Raw genomic sequence first — 23,301 nt, 5'->3', positions numbered from 1 at the left:
TTACCTACATCTTAATACTCCCCATATTAGCTGTAATGCTATGTGTGTTACCCACCTCTTAATGATCACCATATTAGCTGTAATGCTCTGTGTTGCCCACCTTTTAATGTTAACCATATTAGCTGTAATGCTCTGTGTGTTACCCACCTTTTAATGGTCAACATATTAGCTGTAATGCTCTGTGTGTTACCCACCATCTTAGATGTAATGCTATTTGTGTTAACCACCATCTTAGCTGTAATGCTGTGTGTTACCCACATTTTAATGGTCAGCTTATTAGCTGTAATGCTCTGTGTGTTACCCACCATATTAGCTGTAATGCTCTGTGTGTTACCCATCTTTTAATGATCACCATATTAGCTGTAATGCTCTGTGTGTTACCCACCTCTTAATGGTCACCATACTAGCTGAAATGCTCTGTGTGTAACCCACCATCTTAGCTGTAATGCTCTATGTGTTACCCACCTTTTAATGTTCACCACATTAGCTGTAATGCTCTGTGTGTTACCCACCATCTTAGCTGTAATGCTGTGTGTGTTACCCACCTCTTAATGGTCACCATATTAGCTGTAATGCTCTGTGTGTTACCCACCATATTAGCTGTAATGCTCTGTTTTACCCACCTTTTAATGGTCACCATCTTAGCTGTAATGCTCTGTGTGTTACCCACCTCCTAATGCTCACCATATTAGCTGTAATGCACTGTGCGTTACCCACCTCCTAATGGTCACCATATTAGCTGTAATGCTCTGTGCGTTACCCATCTTTTAATGGTCAACATCTTAGTTGTAATGCTCTGTGTGTTACCCACCTCTTAATGCTCACCATCTTAGTTGTAATGCTCTGTGTGTTACCCACCTCTTAATGCTAACCATCTTAGCTGTAATGCTCTGTGGGTTACCCACGTCTTAATGCTCACCATCTTAGCTGTAATGCTCTGTGTTTTACCCACCATCGAAGCTGTAATGCTCTGTGTGTTACCCACCTTTTAATGGTCACAATCTTAGCTGTAATGCTCTGTTTGTTACCCACCATCTTAGCTGTAATGCTATGTGTGTTAACCACCATCTTAGCTGTAAAGCTCTGTGTGTTACCCACCTTTTAATGTTCACCATCTTAGCTGTAATGCTATGTGTGTTACCCAACTTTTAATGGTCACCATATTAGCTGTAATGCTCTGTGTGTTACCCACCATCTTAGTTGTAATGCTCTGTGTGTTACCCAACTCTTAATGGTCACCATATTAGCTGTAATGCTCTGTGCGTTACCCACCTTTTAATGGTCACCATCTTAGCTGTAATGCTCTGTCTGTTACCCACCTCCTAATGCTCACCATATTAGCTGTAATGCTCTGTGTGTTACCCACCATATTAGCTGTAATGCACTGTGCGTTACCCACCTCTTAATGGTCACCGTATTAGCTGTAATGCTCTGTCTGTTACCCACCTCCTAATGCTCACCTTATTAGCTGTAATGCACTGTGCGTTACCCACCTTTTAATGGTCACCATCTTAGTTGTAATGCTCTGTGTGTTACCCACCTCTTAATGCTCACCATCTTAGCTGTAATGCTCTATGTGTTACCCACCTCTTAATGCTCACCATCTTAGCTGTAATGCTATGTGTGTTACCCACATCTTAATACTCCCCATATTAGCTGTAATGCTATGTGTGTTACCCACCTCTTAATGATCACCATATTAGCTGTAATGCTCTGTGTTGCCCACCTTTTAATGTTCACCATATTAGCTGTAATGCTCTGTGTGTTACCCACCTTTTAATGGTCAACACATTAACTGTAATGCTCTGTGTGTTACCCACCATCTTAGATGTAATGCTATTTGTGTTACCCACCATCTTAGCTGTAATGCTATGTGTGTTACCCACCTCTTAATGCTCACCATCTTAGCTGTAATGCTATGTGTGTTACCCACCTCTTAATGATCACCATATTAGCTGTAATGCTCTGTGTGTTACCCACCTTTTAATGTTCACCATCTTAGCTGTAATGCTGTGTGTTACCCACATTTTAATGGTCACCATATTAGCTGTAATGCTCTGTGTGTTACCCACCATCGTAGCTGTAATGCTCTGTGTGTTACCCACCTCTTAATGGTCACCATATTAGCTGTAGTGCTCTGTGTGTTACCCACCATCTTAGCTGTAATGCTGTGTGTTACCCACCTTTTAATGGTCACCATATTAGCTGTAATGCTCTGTGTGTTACCCACCATATTAGCTGTAATGCTCTGTTTTACCCACCTTTTAATGGTCACCATCTTAGCTGTAATGCTCTGTGTGTTACCCACCTCCTAATGCTCACCATATTAGCTGTAATGCACTGTGCGTTACCCACCTCCTAATGGTCACCATATTAGCTGTAATGCTCTGTGCGTTACCCATCTTTTAATGGTCAACATCTTAGTTGTAATGCTCTGTGTGTTACCCACCTCTTAATGCTCACCATCTTAGTTGTAATGCTCTGTGTGTTACCCACCTCTTAATGCTCACCATCTTAGCTGTAATGCTCTGTGTGTTACCCACGTCTTAATGCTCACCATCTTAGCTGTAATGCTCTGTGTTTTACCCACCATCGAAGCTGTAATGCTCTGTGTGTTACCCACCTTTTAATGGTCACAATCTTAGCTGTAATGCTCTGTTTGTTACCCACCATCTTAGCTGTAATGCTATGTGTGTTAACCACCATCTTAGCTGTAATGCTCTGTGTGTTACCCACCTTTTAATGTTCACCATCTTAGCTGTAATGCTATGTGTGTTACCCAACTTTTAATGGTCACCATATTAGCTGTAATGCTCTGTGTGTTACCCACCATCTTAGTTGTAATGCTCTGTGTGTTACCCAACTCTTAATGGTCACCATATTAGCTGTAATGCTCTGTGCGTTACCCACCTTTTAATGGTCACCATCTTAGCTGTAATGCTCTGTCTGTTACCCACCTCCTAATGCTCACCATATTAGCTGTAATGCTCTGTGTGTTACCCACCATATTAGCTGTAATGCACTGTGCGTTACCCACCTCTTAATGGTCACCACATTAGCTGTAATGCTCTGTCTGTTACCCACCTCCTAATGCTCACCTTATTAGCTGTAATGCACTGTGTGTTACCCACCTTTTAATGGTCACCATCTTAGTTGTAATGCTCTGTGTGTTACCCACCTCTTAATGCTCCCCATCTTAGCTGTAATGCTCTATGTGTTACCCACCTCTTAATGCTCACCATCTTAGCTGTAATGCTATGTGTGTTACCCACATCTTAATACTCCCCATATTAGCTGTAATGCTATGTGTGTTACCCACCTCTTAATGATCACCATATTAGCTGTAATGCTCTGTGTTGCCCACCTTTTAATGTTCACCATATTAGCTGTAATGCTCTGTGTGTTACCCACCTTTTAATGGTCAACACATTAACTGTAATGCTCTGTGTGTTACCCACCATCTTAGATGTAATGCTATTTGTGTTACCCACCATCTTAGCTGTAATGCTATGTGTGTTACCCACCTCTTAATGCTCACCATCTTAGCTGTAATGCTATGTGTGTTACCCACCTCTTAATGATCACCATATTAGCTGTAATGCTCTGTGTGTTACCCACCTTTTAATGTTCACCATCTTAGCTGTAATGCTCTGTGTGTTACCCATCTTTTAATGGTCACCATATTAGCTGTAATGCTCTGTGTGTAACCCACCAACTTAGCTGTAATGCTCTATGTGTTACCCACCTTTTAATGTTCACCATCTTAGCTGTAATGCTCTGTGTGTTACCCAACTTTTAATGGTCACCATATTAGCTGTAATGCTCTGTGTGTTACCCACCATCTTAGCTGTAATGCTCTGTGTGTTACCCACCTCTTAATGGTCACCATATTAGCTGTAATGCTCTGTGCGTTACCCACCTCTTAATGGTCACCATATTAGCTGTAATGCTCTGTGTGTTACCCACCTCTTAATGGTCACCATCTTAGCTGTAATGCTATGTGTGTTACCCACATCTTAATGCTCCCCATATTAGCTGTAATGCTATGTGTGTTACCCACCTCTTAATGCTCACCAAATTAGCTTTAATGCTGTGTGTTTCCCACCTCTTAATGCTCACCATCTTAGCTGTAATGCTCTGTGTTTTACCCACCATCTTAGCTGTAATGCTGTGTGTTACCCACCTTTTAATGGTTACCATATTAGCTCTAATGATCTGTGTGTTACCCACCATATTAGCTGTAAAGCTCTGTGTGTTTCCCACCTCTTAATGCTCACCATCTTAGCTGTAATGCTCTGTGTGTTACCCACCTCTTAATGGTCACCATATTAGCTGTAATGCTCTTTGTGTAACCCACCATCTTAGCTGTAATGCTGTGTGTTACCCACATTTTAATGGTCACCTTATTAGCTGTAATGCTCTGTGTGTTACCCACCATATTAGCTGTAATGCTCTGTGTGTTACCCATCTTTTAATGATCACCATATTAGCTGTAATTCTCTGTTTGTTACCCACCATCTTAGCTGTAATGCTATGTGTGTTACCCACCATCTTAGCTGTAATGCTCTGTGTGTTACCCACCTCTTAATGGTCACCATACTAGCTGTAATGCTCTGTGTGTAACCCACCATCTTAGCTGTAATGCTCTATGTGTTACCCACCTTTTAATGTTCACCACATTAGCTGTAATGCTCTGTGTGTTACCCACCATCTTAGCTGTAATGCTGTGTGTTACCCACATTTTAATGGTCACCATATTAGCTGTAATGCTCTGTGTGTTACCCACCATCGTAGCTGTAATGCTCTGTGTGTTACCCACCTCTTAATGGTCACCATATTAGCTGTAGTGCTCTGTGTGTTACCCACCATCTTAGCTGTAATGCTGTGTGTTACCCACCTTTTAATGGTCACCATATTAGCTGTAATGCTCTGTGTGTTACCCACCATATTAGCTGTAATGCTCTGTTTTACCCACCTTTTAATGGTCACCATCTTAGCTGTAATGCTCTGTGTGTTACCCACCTCCTAATGCTCACCATATTAGCTGTAATGCACTGTGCGTTACCCACCTCCTAATGGTCACCATATTAGCTGTAATGCTCTGTACGTTACCCACCTTTTAATGGTCAACATCTTAGTTGTAATGCTCTGTGTGTTACCCACCTCTTAATGCTCACCATCTTAGCTGTAATGCTCTGTGTGTTACCCACCTCTTAATGCTCACCATCTTAGCTGTAATGCTATGTGTGTTACCCACATCTTAATGCTCCCCATATTAGCTGTAATGCTATGTGTGTTACCCACCTCTTAATGATCACCATATTAGCTGTAATGCTCTGTGTGTTGTCCACCTTTTAATGTTCACCATATTAGCTGTAATGCTCTGTATGTTACCCACATTTTAATGGTCAACATATTAGGTGTAATGCTCTGTGTGTTACCCACCATCTTAGATGTAATGCTATTTGTGTTACCCACCATCTTAGCTGTAATGCTATGTGTGTTACCCACCTCTTAATGATCACCATATTAACTGTAATGCTCTGTGTGTTACCCACCTTTTAATGTTCACCATCTTAGCTGTAATGCTCTGTGTGTTACCAATCTTTTAATGGTCACCATATTAGCTGTAATGCTCTGTGTGTAACCCACCAACCTAGCTGTAATGCTCTATGTGTTACCCACCTTTTAATGTTCACCATCTTAGCTGTAATGCTCTGTGTGTTACCCAACTTTTAATGGTCACCATATTAGCTGTAATGCTCTGTGTGTTACCCACCATCTTAGCTGTAATGTTCTGTGTGTTACCCAACTCTTAATGGTCACCATATTAGCTGTAATGCTCTGTGCGTTACCCACCTTTTAATGGTCACCATCTTAGCTGTAATGCTCTGTCTGTTACCCACCTCTTAATTGGTCACCATATTAGCTGTAATGCTCTGTGTGTTACCCACCATCTTAGATGTAATGCTATTTGTGTTACCCACCATCTTAGCTGTAATGCTATGTGTGTTACCCACCTCTTAATGCTCACCATCTTAGCTGTAATGCTATGTGTGTTACCCACCTCTCAATGATCACCATATTAGCTGTAATGCTCTGTGTGTTACCCACCTTTTAATGTTCACCATCTTAGCTGTAATGCTCTGTGTGTTACCCATCTTTTAATGGTCACCATATTAGCTGTAATACTCTGTGTGTAACCCACCAACTTAGCTGTAATGCTCTATGTGTTACCCACCTTTTAATGTTCACCATCTTAGCTGTAATGCTCTGTGTGTTACCCAACTTTTAATGGTCACCATATTAGCTGTAATGCTCTGTGTGTTACCCACCATCTTAGCTGTAATGCTCTGTGTGTTTCCCACCTCTTAATGGTCACCATATTAGCTGTAATGCTCTGTGCGTTACCCACCTCTTAATGGTCACCATCTTAGCAGTAATGCTTTGTGTGTTACCCACCTCTTATTGCTCACCATATTAGCTGTAATGCTCTGTGCGTTACCCACCTCTTAATGGTCACCATATTAGCTGTAATGCTCTGTGTGTTACCCACCTCTTAATGGTCACCATCTTAGCTGTAATGCTATGTGTGTTACCCACCTCTTAATGCTCCCCATATTAGCTGTAATGCTATGTGTGTTACCCACCTCTTAATGATTACCATATTAGCTGTAATGCTCTGTGTGTTACCCACCTCTTAATGCTCACCATATTAGCTGTAATGCTCTGTGTGTTACCCACCTCTTAATGCTCACCAAATTAACTTTAATGCTCTGTGTGTTTCCCACCTCTTAATGCTCACCATCTTAGCTGTAATGCTCTGTGTTTTACCCACCATCTTAGCTGTAATGCTCTGTGTGTTACCCACCTTTTAATGGTTACCATATTAGCTCTAATGATCTGTGTGTTACCCACCATATTAGCTGTAATGCTCTGTGTGTTTCCCACCTCTTAATGCTCACCATCTTAGCTGTAATGCTCTGTGTGTTACCCACCTCTTAATGGTCACCATATTAGCTGTAATGCGCTTTGTGTAACCCACCATCTTAGCTGTAATGCTCTATGTGTTACCCACCTTTTAATGTCCACCATATTAGCTGTAATGCTCTGTGTGTTACCCACATCTTAATGCTCACCATATTAGCTGTAATGCTCTGTGTGTTACCCACATCTTAATGCTCACCATATTAGCTGTAATGCTCTGTGTGTTACCCGCATCTTAATGCTCACCATATTAGCTGTAATGCTCTGTGTGTTACCCACCATATTAGCTGTAATGCTCTGTGTGTTACCCACCATATTAGCTGTAATGCTCTGTGTGTTACCAATCTTTTAATGGTCACCATATTAGCTGTAATGCTCTGTGTGTTACCCACCATATTAGCTGTAATGCTCTGTGTGTTACCCATCTTTTAATGGTCACCATATTAGCTGTAATGCTCTGTGTGTTACCCACCATATTAGCTGTAATGCTCTGTGTGTTACCCACCATTTTAGCTGTAATGCTCTGTGTGTTACCCACCATATTAGTTGTAATGCTCTGTGTGTTACCCACCATATTAGCTGTAATGCTCTGTGTGTTACCCACCATATTAGCTGTAATGCTCTGTGTGTTACCCATCTTTTAATGGTCACCATATTAGCTGTAATGCTCTGTGTGTTACCCACCATATTAGCTGTAATGCTCTGTGTGTTACCCATCTTTTAATGGTCACCATATTAGCTGTAATGCTCTGTGTGTTACCCACCATATTAGCTGTAATGCTCTGTGTGTTACAGTCCATATTAGCTGTAATGCTCTGTGTGTTACCCACCATATTAGTTGTAATGCTCTGTGTGTTACCCACCATATTAGCTGTAATGCTCTGTGTGTTACCCACCATATTAGCTGTAATGCTCTGTGTTTTACCCACCATATTAGCTGTAATGCTCTGTGTTTTACCCACCATATTAGCTGTAATGCTCTGTGTGTTACCCACCATATTAGCTGTAATGCTCTGTGTGTTACCCACCATATTAGCTGTAATGCGCTGTGTTTTACCCACCATATTAGCTGTAATGCTCTGTGTGTTACCCACCATATTAGCTGTAATGCGCTGTGTGTTACCCACCATATTAGCTGTAATTCTCTGTGTGTTACCCACCATATTAGTTGTAATGCTCTGTGTGTTACCCACCATATTAGCTGTAATGCTCTGTGTGTTACCCACCATATTAGCTGTAGTGCTCTGTGTGTTACCCACCATATTAGCTGTAATGCTCTGTGTGTTACCCACCATATTAGCTGTAATGCTCTGTGTTACCCACCATATTAGCTGTAATGCTCTGTGTGTTACCCACCATATTAGCTGTAATGCTCTGTGTTTTACCCACCATATTAGCTTTAATGCTCTGTGTTTTACCCACCATATTAGCTGTAATGCTCTGTGTGTTACCCACCATATTAGCTGTAATGCTCTGTGTTTTACCCACCATATTAGCTGTAATGCTCTGTGTTTTACCCACCATATTAGCTGTAATGGTCTGTGTGTTATCCACCATATTAGCTGTAATGCTCTGTGCGTTACCCACATCTTAATGCTCACCATATTAGCTGTAATGCTCTGTGTGTTACCCACATCTTAATGCTCACCATATTAGCTGTAATGCTCTGTGTGTTACCCACATCTTAATGCTCACCATATTAGCTGTAATGCTCTGTGTGTTACCCACATCTTAATGCTCACCATATTAGCTGTAATGCTCTGTGTGTTACCCACCATATTAGCTGTAATGCTCTGTGTGTTACCCACCATATTAGCTGTAATGCTCTGTGTGTTACCCATCTTTTAATGGTCACCATATTAGCTGTAATGCTCTGTGTGTTACCCACCATATTAGCTGTAATGCTGTGTGTTACCCATCTTTTAATGGTCACCATATTAGCTGTAATGCTCTGTGTGTTACCCACCATATTAGCTGTAATGCTCTGTGTGTTACCCACCATATCAGCTGTAATGCTCTGTGTGTTACCCACCATCTTAGCTGTAATGCTCTGTGTGTTACCCACCATATTAGCTGTAATGCTTTGTGTGTTACCCACCATATTAGCTGTAATGCTCTGTGTGTTACCCACCATCTTAGCTGTAATGCTCTGTGTGTTACCCACCATATTAGCTGTAATGCTCTGTGTGTTACCCACCATATTAGCTGTAATGCTCTGTGTGTTACCCACCATATTAGCTGTAATGCTCTGTGTGTTACCCACCATATTAGCTGTAATGCGCTGTGTTTTACCCACCATATTAGCTGTAATGCTCTGTGTGTTACCCACCATATTAGCTGTAATGCTCTGTGTGTTACCCACCATCTTAGCTGTAATGCTCTGTGTGTTACCCACCTCTTAATGCTCACCATCCTGGTTGTGATCCTCTTGATCTCAGACATCTTCTCCATTTTCACTTTGGTCTCCAACTCAGCACTTTGCAAAATGGAGACACTATGTGACTTTAAGAAGACAATACATTGGACATACTGTACATCTAACACATTGTTAGTTACACTTTGACGTCCTCCACTGACTTTTCTATAGAGCTCTACGTGTTGGGGTTTGGGTTAGTGTTACGTTGTGAGAATGTTATTGTCGGTTACTTACACTTTGATGGCCTCCACAGAGTTCTTGTTGTTCTCTTTAAGGAATTGGTCAAAGATGATGGCGTCGTCCTCTAGGAACTGCTCGGCGTGCGTCAGCTTCCTCTCCTCCGCCACTGCCACTTTCACCAGCTGCTCTATCTCTCCACGCTTCACTGCCAGGGAGTACTGAGAGAGAGAGGGTTGGGGAGAGAGACAGAGAGAGAGAGAGATGGGGGAGATATGGATGAGGAGGAACATACCGGGATGGATGGATGGATAGCAGTGGAAGCTGCTGAGGAGAGAACAGCTCATAATATAGTCTGGAATGGAGCCAATGGAACGGCATCAAACCATGTGTTTCATGTATTTGATGCCATTCCACCTACTCCGCTCCAGCCGTTACCACGAGCCTGTCCTCCCCAATTAAGTTGCCACCAACCTTCTGTGATGATAGATAGATAGATAGATAGATGTCAGTAGGTGGAGAATCCCAGAAACATGTGGGAGGTGGAGAAAGCTTGTATTGACTGTACCTACACATGGGCTACCCTTCACTAGTGAAAACCAATGAAGACAATGAATACATAACAATTACATTATCAATTGTGTAAAGACCGAATATCTGCAGACACATTCCAGTTGTGGTCGATCAAGATCATAACATAATTACCAGGCCAGTTTATATGGACTGTTGTTCCCTTCTTACCTCCAACAGAAACATCTCCTTTTTCTGGTTGATAAACTCATTTATGCTCTCTTTGTCTATATTACAATCTGAGGAGAAACGGTAGGGTTGGTTACACAGCATGACATTGTTAAACGATGGGACTGAGGTTGAGTATAGAGGCAAAGAGCCAATGACAAAGGCTTTTGATTTTCCATAAGAATGATTTCAGTTGTTTCAATGACTTCAGTGCAAGCCTAAGGCCTTTGTGTTTAGACCTACACTGTATGTGTGTGTAGACCTAAATTGTGTGTGTTAACATGTACACGGAGTGTACAAAACATAAGAAAAACCTTGCTAATATTGAGTTGCATACCCTTTTGCCTTCAGAACAGCCTCAATTCGTCAGGGCATGGACTCTACAAGGTGTCGAAAGTGTTCCACAGGGATGCTGGCCCATGTTGACTCCAATGCTTCCCACAGTTGTGTCAAGATGGCTGGATGTCGGGCCTCCCGGGTGGCGCAGTGGTCTAGGGCACTGCATCGCAGTGCTAACTGCGCCACCAGAGTCTCTGGGTTCGCCCCCAGGCTCTGTTGCAGCCGGCCGCGACCGGGAGGTCCGTGGGGCGACGCACAATTGGGCTAGCGTCGTCCAGGTTAGGGAGGGTTTGGCCGGTAGGGATTTCCTTGTCTCATCGCGCTCCAGCGACTCCTGTGGCGGGCTGGGCGCAGTGCGCGCTAACCAAGGGGGCCAGGTGCACGGTGTTTCCTCCGACACATTGGTGCGGCTGGCTTCCGGGTTGTTAAAGAAGCAGTGCGGCTTGGTTGGGTTGTGCTTCGGAGGACGCATGGCTTTCGACCTTCGTCTCTCCCGAGCCCGTACGGGAGTTGTAGCGATGAGACAAGATAGTAATTACTAGCGATTGGATACCACGAAAATTGGGGAGAAAAGGGGATAAAAAAAATAAAAATAAATAAAAGATGGCTGGATGTCCTTTGAGGGATGAACTATTCTTGATACACACAGGAAACTGGACTTCAGGAAACAGCAGAGGGAGCACCCCCCTATCCACATCGAAGGGACAGCAGTGGAGAAGGTGGAAAGTTTTAAGTTCCTCGGTGTACACATCACAGACAAACTGAAATGGTCCAACCACATAGACAGTGTGGTGAAGAAGCTGCAACAGCGCCTCTTCAACCTCAGGAGGCTGAAGAAATTTGGCTTGTCACCCAAAACCCTGACAAACTTTTACAGATGCACAATCGAGAGCATCCTGTCGGGCTGTATCACAGCCTGGTACGGCAACTGTACCACCCTCAACCGCAAGGCTCTCCAGTGGGTGGTGCGGTCTACACAACACATCACCGGGGGCAAACTACCTGTCCTCCATGACACCTACAACACCCGATGTCACAGGAAGGCCAAAAAGATCAAGAACAACAACCACTCGAGCCACTGCCTGTTCACACCGCTACCATCCAGAAGGCGAGGTCAGTACAGGTGCATCAAAAGCTGGGACCCGAGAGACTGAAAAACAGCTTCTATCTCAAGGCCATCAGACTGTTAAACAGCCATCACTAACTCAGAGAGGCTGCTGCCCACATTGAGACCCAATCACTGGGCACTTTAATAAAATGGATCACTAGTCACTTTAAACAATTCCATTCTAAATAATGCTACTTTAATAATGTTTACATATCTTACATTACTCATATCACATGTATATACTGTATTTTATACCATCTATTGCAACTTGTCTATGCCGCTCGGCCATCGCTCATCCATATACTTTCATGTACATATTCTCATTCACCCCTTTAGATTTGTGTGTATAAGGTAGTTGTTGGGGAATTGTTAGATTACTTGTTAGATATTACTGCACTGTCGGAACTAAAAGCACAAGCATTTCGCTACTCCCATTAACATCTGCTAACCATGTGTATGTGGCAAATAAAATGTGATTTGATTTGAAACTGTTGAGCATGAAAAACCCAGCAGCATTGCAGTTCTTGGCACACACAAACCCGTTCAAAGGCACTTCAAACTTTTGTCTTGCCTATTCACCCTCTGAATCGCACACATACACAATCCATGTCTCAAGGCTTAAAAATCCTTCTTTAACTTGTCTCCTCCCCTTCATCTACACTGATGGAAGTGGATTTAACAAGTGACATCAATAAGGGATCACAGCTTTCACCTGGTCAGTCTACGTAATGGAAAGAGCAGGTGTTCCTAATCTTTTGTACACTCAGTGTATGTCAATTATGGTGTAGCAACATGGTGTTTGTGTGTGTGTAGGTGTGTTTGTGTCCGTGCATGTGTGTCTGTCTTTCTGTCTGTCGCCACCTTTGATCATGGCAGGGGTGTTTTGTAGCTCAGCCAGCCTACTCTCCTCCCCTCCTTGCTGTCCTGTGTTCTCTTCCTCCAGCCCCTCTCTCAGCTTCCTGCGGAGATCAGCCTGCTTGGCCTTCATACGGCCTGCATACGTCACCTTCTCATGAACCTGCAAGCCCAACTGGCTCTGCAGCTCAGGGAAAGAAAATAGGTGCATGTTTTAACATGATGTTGGCCAGATACCAGTTGGACAGAGGTAACTGAACAGTAACTATGCATTGAAAAATATATATTTTGGTCGGGATTCAATCCGATTGTGGGCTATAGGCATTGCTGCTTTTAACTTCTACTTGGTATTCATCCCGGATCCGGGAGCACCCTCATCAGTAAAAAAGCTGACTAGCATAGCCTAGCATAGCGCCACCAGTAAATACTAGCATCTAAATATCATGAAATCACAAGTCAAAGACACCAGATGAAAGATACACATCTTGTGAATCCAGCCATCATTTCTGATTTTTAAAATGTTTTACAGGGAAGACACAATATGTATTTCTATTAGCTAACCACGATAGCCAAAGACCCAACTTTTTTCCCCCACCATTTTTTTACTGCATAGGTAGCTATCACAAATTCGACCAATTAAAGATATAAATAGTCACTAACCAAGAAACAACTTCATCAGATGACAGTCTGATAACATATTTATTGTATAGCATATGTTTTGTTCGAAAAATGTGCATATTTCAGGCAATGCTCCTGAGTTCGGGGAGATCCCATTGCTGGTAAATGCTGTATATGTTCTCTTATTCAGAAATTGCCTTTAAAATCCGCAATGCCTATACCCCACGATCAAATTGAAACCCGGCCCAGGCCGCTTTGTCAACAATTGGATTGAATGGATAATAACAACGCCTATACACACCAGTTTCCTGCTCTCCTTTTCCTTCTTCCTGATCGGGAAAATGTTGTCATCGAGCACTTCGAAAGGGTTTGCCCTAGGCTTCAGTTTACCAACATCTTCACACGTTGCAATAAAAACAGGGACAAATGTCAACGGAGAAGAGTAGCCCTTGTGTTTAAACCAGTACCAGTACAATAATCTCTCCAAAACAGCATGCATGTTGTAACAACACACTACCAAGAATAAACTGGTACTAACTACTATGTCACTGTCTTTTTTAGGATCGTATCATACATTTCCGAACCCTAACTGTTGATTACATTTTCCATACAATTTGTTTTTATCTACAGTAGTTTATAAATGGGGTTAACCCTAGACTGGGATTTAGTGGGATTAGAGTGATGTCAAATGGAACATGCAGTGAATGGAAATTAATGGAATTGGGTCAGGTGGTTCCCATGACTACTTCCTACTCTCTTTTATGACAGAATCCTTCTCGGGTTACCTCAGACTGACTCATTATCAATCTTACAAGTAATGCTAACCAGTTAGTTAGGTCAGGGTTTCCCAAACTCGGTCCTGGGGCCCCTAGCACTACACAGCTGATTCAAAGAATCAAAGCTTGATGATGAGTTGATTATTTGAATCAGCTGTGTAGTGTTAGGGTAAAAACCAAAACCTGGGGGGGGTCAATGACTTGGTGGCACTCGCCGACTGGGCAACCATCAGAGGACTTGTCAGCATGTTTGGTCCACCTGTCAAATAGGATCATATAGAAAATCTAAACTAGAATTCACCCCAGTAGAAACACCAGGCTATTATGTGATTAGTAGCCTAGTCTTGCGTGGCCAGCCTTCCAAATCCTGTCTCATTCACAGCCATTGTTCATACAGCATCAGTGCATCAAGATGAAGACATTGTTCGTACAGCATCAGTTTGTCAAGATGAAGACATTGCTAGTACAGCATCAGTGTCAAGATGAAGACATTGCTAGTACAGCATCAGTGTCAAGATGAAGACATTGTTCGTACAGCATCAGTGTGTCAAGATGAAGACATTGTCAGTACAGCATCAGTGTCAAGATGAAGACATTGTTACTACAGCATCAGTTTGTCAAGATGAAGACATTGTCAGTACAGCATCAGTGTCAAGATGAAGACATTGTTCGTACAGCATCAGTGTGTCAAGATGAAGACATTGTCAGTACAGCATCAGTTTGTCAAGATGAAGACATTGTTCGTACAGCATCAGTGTGTCAAGATGAAGACATTGTCAGTACAGCATCAGTGTCAAGATGAAGACATTGTTACTACAGCATCAGTTTGTCAAGATGAAGACATTGTCAGGACAGCATCAGTGTCAAGATGAAGACATTGTCAGTACAGCATCAGTGTCAAGATGAAGACATTGTTCGTACAGCATCAGTTTGTCAAGATGAAGACATTGCTAGTACAGCATCAGTGTCAAGATGAAGACATTGCTAGTACAGCATCAGTGTCAAGATGAAGACATTGTTCGTACAGCATCAGTGTGTCAAGATGAAGACATTGTCAGTACAGCATCAGTTTGTCAAGATGAAGACATTGTTCGTACAGCATCAGTGTGTCAAGATGAAGACATTGTCAGTACAGCATCAGTTTGTCAAGATGAAGACATTGTTCGTACAGCATCAGTTTGTCAAGATGAAGACATTGTTCGTACAGCATCAGTTTGTCAAGATGAAGACATTGTCAGTACAGCATCAGTGTGTCAAGATGAAGACATTGTCAGTACAGCATCAGTTTGTCAAGATGAAGACATTGTTCGTACAGCATCAGTTTGTCAAGATGAAGACATTGCTAGTACAGCATCAGTTTGTCAAGATGAAGACATTGTTCGTACAGCATCAGTGTGTCAAGATGAAGACATTGTCAGTACAGCATCAGTTTGTCAAGATGAAGACATTGCTGGTACAGCATCAGTGTTGTCAAGATGAAGACATTGCTAGTACAGCATCAGTGTCAAGATGAAGACGTTGCTAGTACAGCATCAGTGTCAAGATGAAGACATTGTTCGTACAGCATCAGTTTGTCAAGATGAAGACATTGTTCGTACAGCATCAGTTTGTCAAGATGAAGACATTGTTCGTACAGCATCAGTTTGTCAAGATGAAGACATTGCTAGTACAGCATCAGTTTGTCAAGATGAAGACATTGTTCGTACAGCATCAGTTTGTCAAGATGAAGACATTGTTCGTACAGCATCAGTTTGTCAAGATGAAGACATTGTTCGTACAGCATCAGTTTGTCAAGATGAAGACATTGCTAGTACAGCATCAGTGTCAAGATGAAGACATTGTTCGTACAGCATCAGTTTGTCAAGATGAAGACATTGCTAGTACAGCATCAGTGTCAAGATGAAGACATTGTTCGTACAGCATCAGTGTGTCAAGATGAAGACATTGTTCGTACAGCATCAGTTTGTCAAGATGAAGACATTGTTCGTACAGCATCAGTTTGTCAAGATGAAGACATTGCTAGTACAGCATCAGTGTCAAGATGAAGACATTGTTCGTACAGCATCAGTTTGTCAAGATGAAGACATTGCTAGTACAGCATCAGTGTCAAGATGAAGACATTGTTCGTACAGCATCAGTGTGTCAAGATGAAGACATTGTCAGTACAGCATCAGTTTGTCAAAATTAAGATTTATAAGACAATACAGATGTAGAATTTTTTTTAACTTTCACTTTGACATTTCAGACTTGATTTTCTCTTATGAAAAACATATCAACCCATACAAAACTGGCCATTAATTATAATTCATATTCATATTCATATTCATATATTCATATTTCATATTTCCTGCTGCTGCAGGATTATTTTCCTGCTGTAGCAAACTGTCTCAAATTAAGATCCGTCGTGTCTACTTACTGTGCCTTGATGCTGGTGACAACATCCCTAGAGTAGAAAGTGAATGCAAGTTACCACAATTAGGGGCGCGAATACTTGTAAAAAAGGGACCGTTTTTTTTCTCATATATTGCATGCCAATTATTACTTAATCTAATAAATATCCCAACACTGTATAGGCCCAGGGTGTTCAATGTAGCATAGAATGTTACCAATGGTGAATATGCCTAGTTGTTTTCTTTATCTAGAGAATGTTACAATGTTTCAAAAAATCGAACAACAACGTAACCAAATAGGCTTGTTGTGATTTAATTGAACTAATTAAAGCTAATTATTGTCAGAGTAAAATACGGTTTTGTTTTAACACCTTTCCTTACCTTCAATTTGATTTAACCCTTGACAATGTCTTCTGCTGACACTTTGTCATATTAGCATCTTGAGAGAGTTCTGCCCTACTTTGGACTTGGAACTCGATTGTTTCGAGTTTGCGTTATGTTGCCGTGGTAACATAATTCTTCAGAAGGTTCTATTTTCTTACCACTAGGTGACGCTGTTTCCTAACATTCTCCTCAATCTCAAACGCGTTTTTAATAGGACTTCATTCAAAAAGACTGTCAGGGATTTTGGGAGTTAGATTGTGAAGCATCAAATTGGCCTGGAGGTCTCATTTGTTTACTTTGGGCACAGAAAACTATTTGATAGGTTATTAAAGCACAACTGACCATATTGAATATGAGCCAGACCGCAAAATGCTATATTTGCACCTTTTTTGCATAGCTGTACAGATGGCAGACAGTGTGTATGGTGACAGTGTGGGCGAGCGGTTTGCTGATGTCAACGTTGTGAACAGTGTGCCCCATGGTGGCAGTGGGGTTATGGTATAGGCAGGCATAAGCTACGGACAACGTACACAATTGCATTTTATCGATAGCATTCAGGCAATTTGAATGCACAGAGATACGATGACGAGATCTTAAGGCCCATTGCCGTGCCATTCATCCGCCGCTATCAATTCATGATAATGCACGGCCCCATGTCGCAAGGATCTGTACACAATTCCTGGAAGCTGAAAATGTCCCAGTTCTTCCATGGCATGCATACTCACCAGACATGTCACCCATTGAGTGACAAATAAAGGTTACATTTAAAAATATAATAAAAAGTTTACAAAATGAAGCAAGTTTGGGATGCTCTGGGTCGACGTGTACGACAGTGTGTTCCAATTTCCTCCAATATCCAGCAACTTCGCACAGCCATTGAAGAGGAGTGGGACAACGTTCCACAGGCCACAATCAACAGCCTGATCAACTCTATGCAAAGGAGATGTCTCTCGCTGCATGAGGCAAATGGTGGTCACACCAGATACTGACTGGTTTTCTGATCCACTCCCCTACTTTTTTATAAAGGTATCTGTGACCAACAGAAGCATATTTGTATTTCCAGTCATGTGAAATCCCTAGATTAGAACCTAATGAATTGATTTCCATTGACTGATTTCCTTATATGAACTGTAACTTTGTAAAATCGTAGAAATTGTTACATGTTGCATTTATATTTTTGTTCAGCTATTGTTTAGCTGTATACACTTGTAGTGTATGTGGTAGAAAACATGCATTGGCTAAAGTTAGCTGAAGTAGTGGCTGCATAAAGCCAAACCATGGATTACCGTTTCTCCTGACTCATAAAGTACTTTCAGGCCAAGGAACCATCTAACATTACGTTGTAAATTACTCAACTTATCCTTTAATGGGTGGTGTTAGGAACCCTTTTGGAACCCTTTAATGGGTGGTGTTAGGAACCCTTTTGGAACTCTTTAACGGGTGGTGTTAGGAACCCTTTAACGGGTGGTGTTAGAAACCCTTTAACGGGTGGTGTTAGGAACCCTTTTGGAACCCTTTAACGGGTGGTGTTAGAAACCCTTTTGGAACCCTTTAACGGGTGGTGTTAGGAACCCTTTTGGAACCCTTTAACGGGTGGTGTTAGGAACCCTTTTGGAACCCTTTAACGGGTGGTGTTAGGAACCCTTTTGGAACCCTTTAACGGGTGGTGTTAGGAACCCTTTAACGGGTGGTGTTAGAAACCCTTTAACGGGTGGTGTTAGGAACCCTTTTGGAACCCTTTAACGGGTGGTGTTAGAAACCCTTTTGGAACCCTTTAACGGGTGGTGTTAGGAACCCTTTTGGAACCCTTTAACGGGTGGTGTTAGGAACCCTTTTGGAACCCTTTAACGGGTGGTGTTAGGAACCCTTTTGGAACCCTTTAACGGGTGGTGTTAGGAACCCTTTAACGGGTGGTGTTAGGAACCCTTTTGGAACCCTTTAACGGGTGGTGTTAGGAACCCTTTTGGAACCCTTTAACGGGTGGTGTTAGGAACCCTTTTGGAACCCTTTAACGGGTGGTGTTAGGAACCCTTTTGGAACCCTTTAACGGGTGGTGTTAGGAACCCTTTTGGAACCCTTTAACGGGTGGTGTTAGGAACCCTTTTGGAACCCTTTAACGGGTGGTGTTAGGAACCCTTTTAGAACACTTTTGTCTATGAGTATGTCTGCTGCAGGACTGTGTCTAACTGTTTTAGTCCAAGACGGCTAGATGATGGAAATACTAAAAGTGTGTGGTTGGTATTGTAACAAACCTGTAAGGCCACCGAAACGCGCACATTGTTTGTTGACTAGAGTAAACAGTCTAGGACACTGATTTCCCATGGAATAATCAAGTTTTTTTATTTGGATGAACAGACAGTACACCCCAGCACTGACCAACCGCACACAACGCCTTCTCAAAAATCCCATTTCTCAGCATGCTTCCCGCATCCTCACATACAGCAACTCATTTGCATAATATTGTGTGAAAGGCTGAGAGAATTTCGAATGTGTAAAACATTACCCCTTTCTTAAACTGAACACACCCTGTGTTTAATAACCTGGATAAACACACACAAAATACCCTTTGAGAAGTGTTCAGTAACCAAACACATTCAGAATGCGTTGACCGTGTACTTAACATGTTTTAAACTAGGCAAGTCAGTTAACAATGACGGCCAAACCTCGGCCAGTTGTGTGCCGCCCTATGTGATACAACCTGGATTCGAACCAGGGACTGTAGTGACGCCTCTTGCACTGAGATGCAGTGCCTTAACCCTCTTGCCAAACAGGCCTCCTAATAGTTATTTGGGGTCTATCCCCCCTGACCCATGTGATCTTCTGCTGCAATTGACTCAGGTGCTTGACCCCTCTCAAAAGAGACACTTTCTATTGCAGGTGCACAGGGCAACTCAGTGTTCACGACCATTTGCGTGGTATGAGTCTCTGTGTCTTCGACTGAGCTTTTAGTCCTGACAGTGTCCAGTTCCCGTTCACCTGAGGCATTAACATCCTTTGGAGCCCACAGTCTCACAATGTCCCCCACCCTTCTCCTGAAGGGTAACCTAGGCAACATTGGTTGCTTTTTCCTCGGAGCACCCTGTTTCCTTGAGGGGTAGTATGTCTCACTAGGCACAAATGAGTCAGTGCTCAACTCAGTCTCTTGTTCCGTGCCAGTGACCTCATGCTCTGAAACAACCCCAAAATAAGGTTTGATCCTGTTGTAGTGTACCACGGTATGATAAGGTCCATTACACTGTACTACTTCATACAGCACCTCTGACAGTTTCTTTGCAATTTTGAAAGGACCCTTGAATTTCTTTCTCAGTTTGGGTGACAAGCCCTTTTTCCTCTGGTAGTCTCTAAACCACATATATTCCTTTTCCTCATACCTCTGGGGTGATACCTCTAGTGTAAAAGTATTGCTTTTGTTTACCTGTTGCTTTTAGGTGATTTCTCTTTACAGCTTCCCTTACAGTGCTTAAATACCCTTCCACCCTTTTCACATAATGAGAAACATACTGTTCCCCTTCATTTTGTTGTGTTCCCATAACCACGTCAACTGGTAAAGCCATTTCAGTACCAAACAGCACCCTGTATGGTGTGATCCTTGTGGAAGATTGAACACTAGTCCCGTATGCCGTCATCACAAATGGGAGTATCTCATCCACATTTCTTTGATTGTTATCCACAAAAAGTGACAGCATATTGATCAGAGTTTTGTTCATTCTTTCCAATGAACCATCAGATTGTGGGTTGTACAGCGTGGTTCGTGTTTTGTTCATTTGTAAAAGATTGCACATCTCTCTAAAAATAGTAGATTCAAAATTTCACCCCTGGTCGCTATGGATAGATCGAGGAATGCCTAGCTTCAACACAAATTCCTCTATCAGTTTCTTGGCCACTGTTTCTGCTTCCTGATTTGGTATGGCATATGCCTCTGACCACCTATTAAAGTAATCTGACAGTACCCGGGCTCCCGAGTGGCGCAGTGGTCTAAGATACTGCAGTACCTGGTTTGAATCCAGGCTGCATCACATCCGGACGTGATTGGGAGTCCCATAGGGCGGTGCACGATTGGCCCAGCATCGGCCAGGGTAGGCCGTCATTGTAAATAAGAATTTGTTCTTAACTGACTTGCCTGGTTAAATAAAATACCATGATGTGTTTGTTACCTCTCCCCAGCTCTGTAAATGAACCCATTAAGTCTACAGCTATGCTTTCAAAAGGTTGGCTTGCAACATAACTTGTCATGGGTGCTCTGGGGGCTGGACCCTGTAACTTGTATGCACGCCACACAGCCCTTACACCATTGCTTTATGGCTCTCGGCCAGCCTGGCCAATAAAATCTTGCTCTAATTTTACTGGTGAGTTTTTAAACTCCTAAATGGCCTCCGGTTCTATCATTGTGGATAAAGGTAAGTATCTCATGTACGAGCTCATCTGGTACAACCCCTCTCCAGATGGTGTCATCTGTCTCATAGTTTTGACTCTCAAGGTATAACACGCCATTCTTCACATGTAATGCCCCCCACACTTGTTCGAAAGGCCTGAACTTTGTCTCTGATTGCAACACCACAGGGAGCTCTGCTTTACCCTCCTTCCTTCCAAAAGAAAAGCTGCATTTTTGGGTTCTGCCTGGCTTGTTTGAGTTCCAACTATAGGCTCAATAGTGACATCCTGAGGCTTGTTTACGTTGGCTGACAGTGACCTCCTGTGAGACGGCTGTGTCTACACTCTCTGTCTGTGTGTGTCGGCGTGACACACCATCTGCATTACTGTGCAGTGTCCCTGGCCTGTGGACAATATCATAGTCAAACTGATCCAGGTTCTCTAACCATCTAGCCAACTGTCTCTCAGGTTGTTTGAAGTTACTCAGCCACCTTAGTGAGCTGTGATTAGTTCTCAGAGAAATTTCCTCCCCAGCAAACGTGTCTGAAATGTTTAAGAAACACTACCACAGCAAGAAGCTCCTTCTTGGTAGTTGAGTACATCCTCTCCTGTTTTGACACTGCCAGACTGGCACACGCTACTACTCTCTCTCTACCCTCATGTTTCTGGGAGAGGACTGCCCCTATGCCTGTGTCACATGTGTCTGGTATCCATTATGAAATCTAGATTTGGGTCCAGGAAAGCCAGTATGGGGGGGATGTGGTAAGCTTGGACTTTAATTCATTAAAGGTCACTTCACGTGCTGCATTACACTCAAACATTCCCCCTTTATCTGTCAATCTGTACAAAGTACAAAGGCCCCGCCATGGCTGAAAAATCTGGTGTAAACCTCCTGTAGTTTAGGCCAGGCCTAAAAAGCTTCTTGCCTCTGTCAGTGACTTAGGGCTAGGCCATGACCTGACTCTCTCTGTTTTCACGGGTCAGTGGACACTCCCTCAGCCAAGATGATGTGTCCCAGGCAGCTTATCTGCGACCTGAACAAATGGCACTTAGATGGCTTCACCTTAAGTCCTGCCTGCTCCAATTTGCTGAAAAAATTGTCGAAACACTTCAAATGCTCTTGGAATGTACGACCAACTCTGCTCGCAGATTAACAGGCACCCGCACCAACTCTTGTTTGATAGGCCTGGTGTCCCCTGTGTCAATCCTATGCTGGACTAGTTTTGTGTAACCCAAGTCAAAATCACCAGTGCTAAACACTTCCACATACCTTCCCACCATTTCCTTTACAGTTTTCAACTGCACCTCAGTTAGCTGGCTGCAATCTATGTCCAGCTCTTGTTTAACTGTTCTACGTCCCACTTTGCTGTGGTGGGAGAGTATGGCGGTTGGTTAGAATCCTGTAGGCTAGCAACGATAGTGTCTTCACTACCCTTCTCCCAGATAGAGAAACCCCCCAGTTCAGTGCCCTCCCTGAGTAACTGTGATTCCGGAGTTACATTCATCACACGCACTGGCAGTTTCCCCTTCACTGAGCTGCACACGCTACATGCTACCATCAGGTTAGTTGTATCAGTGACTTTAACACAGGGCTCAAGAAGACCCTCAGTTTTGTCATTGTTTACTGTACCCTCAACTTTACCAGTTATGAACATGTCACTTCTGGAGGGGATAATCGTGTCATTCATCACCACCACTTTACACACTCCCCCTGCCCCTCCCCTGAAAATCAACGGAATCTGCTCCCCCAAAACACATGTTTTTTTTCTCAAATCAAGTACAGCCACATATTTTACCAGGAACTCTGTCCCTACCAGTGCACACTGGTCTGCGTTGCTAGCGACTACAAAATCCCAGGTCAGATTCAAACCGTCAATGTTCATGACTGTGGACCAGCTACCCAGGACAGAGAGAAACTGTCCATTTGCTACTTTAACTGTGCTGTGGTATGGTTGCAATGTACCACTCTTACCTCAAGTAGCATTTCTCCATACGGTACCTGTTCATGTACCATGGAAACCTGGGCCCCCGAGTCCACCATGACCTCACATTCGTAGTTAACAATTTTGCACTCCAGGAAAAGCCCACTCCCCACAACACTTGAAGTAATCCTCGCTGTGGCATGGTCAGCTGTGCATGTAG

At 42.8% G+C, this 23,301-nt stretch overlaps 1 protein-coding gene across 1 annotated transcript in view; it reads right to left on the bottom strand.

Moving 5' to 3' along the window:
- LOC129815657 (cilia- and flagella-associated protein 100-like) overlaps window positions 1-16,892 on the bottom strand; it is a 41,313-nt gene extending 24,421 nt beyond the window's left edge. The window contains exons 1-7 of the mRNA XM_055869653.1: window positions 16,786-16,892; window positions 16,431-16,457; window positions 13,540-13,634; window positions 12,627-12,801; window positions 10,322-10,389; window positions 9,638-9,801; window positions 9,383-9,463 (exon numbers count right to left, since the gene is read on the bottom strand). Coding sequence (XP_055725628.1) covers window positions 9,383-9,463; window positions 9,638-9,801; window positions 10,322-10,389; window positions 12,627-12,801; window positions 13,540-13,634; window positions 16,431-16,455 — 608 coding nt within the window. The 5' untranslated portion in view covers window positions 16,456-16,457; window positions 16,786-16,892. The remainder of the gene's footprint in view (window positions 1-9,382; window positions 9,464-9,637; window positions 9,802-10,321; window positions 10,390-12,626; window positions 12,802-13,539; window positions 13,635-16,430; window positions 16,458-16,785) is intronic.
- Between the last annotated feature and the right edge of the window lie 6,409 nt (window positions 16,893-23,301).

Source organism: Salvelinus fontinalis, chromosome 18, assembly GCF_029448725.1.
Source record: "Salvelinus fontinalis isolate EN_2023a chromosome 18, ASM2944872v1, whole genome shotgun sequence".
In the NCBI taxonomy this organism is placed as follows: domain Eukaryota; kingdom Metazoa; phylum Chordata; class Actinopteri; order Salmoniformes; family Salmonidae; genus Salvelinus; species Salvelinus fontinalis.
Note: the sequence above shows the minus strand (reverse complement) of the source record. Positions and strands in the feature narration are given on the sequence as shown.